The following is a 3062-nucleotide window of genomic DNA, read 5'->3' on the forward strand; positions in this document are numbered from 1 at the left end:
ACTTATTCATTACAAAAGGTGAACATATTTACTGATGCTCAAGAAAGAAACACATTGCAATAAGAGTAGGTGGTATAAACTTTAGAACAGGATGATGTGTACATCATTCTTATTTTCTTTAAAGACCTTTTTTTTCATTTAGTACTGCCCTTCAGAAGCTAATACTTGCATGTTTCCCAGAAGAAAAAATATGTACAATTTACCCTGTTCATCAATTCAAAAAGTTTACACATCAGCTTTTTTTTTTTTTTTTAAGATTATCTGCATTTTCCTTCAAGAAATATTGTGGAAAACTAATGTTGTTATAAATAATATGCAGAGGAAAACCAAGTCCTATGTTTGGCGGATGTCATATTTCTTCAGAGGAACCTTTGTGTTAAATACCTTGTAAGTATTTTGAAGTATTAAATTAAGTTACAAAACTTGAGTAATCTAACTAAATGTGTTACAAATGATTTTTTTTTAATGTGTATTTTGTAATCTGTTGTGAAATACATTTTAAAAGTAACCTTCCCAACCCTGAAAATATTTTATATATTTTAGTTTTAGAATGGCTTGGGCTTCCTATAGAATGACCTAAAGACTGAATTAGTTGGCAACTTCATATAAATGAGTATGATTTGATCTGTATGCAAATGTACAATTAGTAGGAAAATAAACTAAATACATAACATTTGGGGAAAATATACCAAAATGTACAGAAGATTTTATTACATTGGATGTCAAAAACAGAATTCAGTAAACACATAAACACCGGCTATTAAGTGACGTGAGCTCCAGTGGATAGGGCTCTTGATAAACCTGTTCAGAATATGTGACATACAGAAAGAGGCGGAGCATCTACTCAGAGCTAGCTGCAAAAGTATAAATGTGTTGGCAGTCATGAAATGCTTTCATTGCAGCAGAAACGGGCATCAATAGAGCACAGAGACTAAACAGGTACTGTAATAATTATTCATTTACTGAAAGTGGTTTGAATAATCAGTGTAATGACATGTTATCCAAAAAGAACATGATAACATTATTTAACACTGATATTTTTAAAAACCTATCAACAAAGATATTATTATATTTGATTTAAACAATTTAATTAATATCTAACTTAAAGACTGCTTGGTTTAGGCAACAGATTGCATGTAATCTTTGACTCACACATGGATTTGTTCCTTTTCTTTGTCAAAGGAAAGTTAAAATGGATGAGCTAAGAATTGTTTTGTTGGGTAAGCAAGGAGCAGGGAAGAGCGCTTCAGGAAACACTCTTCTGTGTAAACAATTATTTAACACAGCAGCCAGCTCAGAGCGAGTCACTCAAGCTTGTTCGAGTCACTCCAGCATGTCCATTGAGGGCAAACCAACGATCAAAGTGATTGACACCCCTGGATGGTGTGACTCTTCTCAATCTGAGAATGATATCAAGCAGGAAATCATCAAGTGCATCCATGTGTCAAGTCCTGGGCCACATGTGTTCCTCCTAGTGCTGCTCATTGGCAGATTTACCAACGAAGAGATAAACACAATCATGAACATCCTGAAGGAGTTTGGGGATGAAGTCACCAAATACATGATTGTGCTGTTCACTAAAGGGGATGACCTGGAAGAGAAGCCCATTGAAGACTACCTGAAGGAAGTCCACTCAGACTTGAAGAAAATTATTCAGTTATGTGGTGGAAGATATCACGTCTTCAACAATAGAGACAAAAAGAATAACAATCAGGTTTCTTCTCTTCTGGAGAAGATCCATAAGATGGTAGAGAGTAATGAGGAAAAATATTACACAACAACTATGTATCAAAAAGGGAAAGAACAGATAGATGATAGAAGACGACAACAGCATGACACAAAAGCAGTCTGTGAAAAAAGAAAAACTCCTGCTGAAAGTGAAAACGGAAGCAGGAGTCATGGGTGTGATGCTGGGGAAGATTATGAGGAGAAAGGAGGTATATCAGAGGACAAAAGTAATGAAGAGAATATGAAGTTGAAAATGACACAACAACAGAACAGCAGTGAAAACAGAAGCAGGAGTCATGGGTGTGATGCTGGGGAAGATTGTGAGGAGAGAGGAGATATATCAGAGGAGGAGTATTTAAAGTGGAAAATGACACAAGAAAAGAACATCGGTGAAAACAGCGACAAAGACCATGGTGGGTTACAGGAGAAAGAGAGAGAGGAAGGGAAAAGAAACCTGAACTACAGGAATGAGGATGATAAAACAACAAAAAACAGTTATGGTGCCGATGGAAATAGAAATGTTGACGTAAATGGAGACAAATTATTGATGAGAAAAGAGATAGAACAGTTGGGGGAAAAGGTGGAAAGGTTAAATAAAATATTCAAAAAATTGGAAATGGAGTGGCTCAAAGAGAATGGTTTCTTTACGAGATACCAAAATGAACTGCAAACAGAGCTGAAAAAGAAGGAAGAAGAAAATAATAAAATAAAGGAGGAACTGCAACTACTGAAGGACAAAGAAAATAGGTACAAACAAGAGAAACAGGTTAAAGAACAAAATTAGATCTGTTTTTAATTTTCAGTTTTAATAGGTCACAGTCATATATCCATATACATTATGGTGGACTATATGTTCCTTTCATGAGCTATCAAAGATTCTGATTCAAGTGCAGTTTTTTGTGACTATTTTATTTTAATCCAAAGTTTTGTTGAAACATTCACATGCCTTATGCCATGTTTTATCTAAAGGGTTAGTTACATTTGAAAAATTACAGATATTAGTGATTACGGCTGGGATTTTCAGAATACATTCACTTCCCTCAAGTAATCTGCATGATTTTGTACCTTTGTTTCTGGTAAGGATTCTTGAATGCATGCCAGCTGATGCATTCCAGACACTGACAGCAATTGTTAAAATTACAAAATGTGAAACTTAATTTAGGAATTACACTGTTCTTGTAATAAATTAATACATTGATAAATAATTTATATGCATTCATTCCTTTTTGTTACAGGTTTAAGGGTGGTTTGCACCAGTAAGTATTTAACCCTATGGGGTCTGAGGGGGTTTTGGGGCCCTGGAGAAGTTTTGACATGTCCTGACATTTGTGCTT

General features: G+C 34.9%; 1 protein-coding gene across 1 annotated transcript; it reads left to right on the forward strand.

The window, feature by feature from the left end:
- Nucleotides 1-1192: 1192 nt before the first annotated feature.
- Nucleotides 1193-2254, forward strand: LOC107736826 (GTPase IMAP family member 4-like; the record flags this gene model as incomplete). The annotated part of the gene is made up of 2 exons (XM_016548173.1): nt 1193-1800; nt 2198-2254. Coding segments are annotated over exons 1-2 (665 nt in total), but the record flags the coding sequence as incomplete, so codon positions are not given.
- Between the last annotated feature and the right edge of the window lie 808 nt (nt 2255-3062).

This window comes from Sinocyclocheilus rhinocerous, unplaced genomic scaffold, assembly GCF_001515625.1.
Source record: "Sinocyclocheilus rhinocerous isolate Xijiao unplaced genomic scaffold, SAMN03320098_v1.1 C37012661, whole genome shotgun sequence".
NCBI lineage: Eukaryota > Metazoa > Chordata > Actinopteri > Cypriniformes > Cyprinidae > Sinocyclocheilus > Sinocyclocheilus rhinocerous.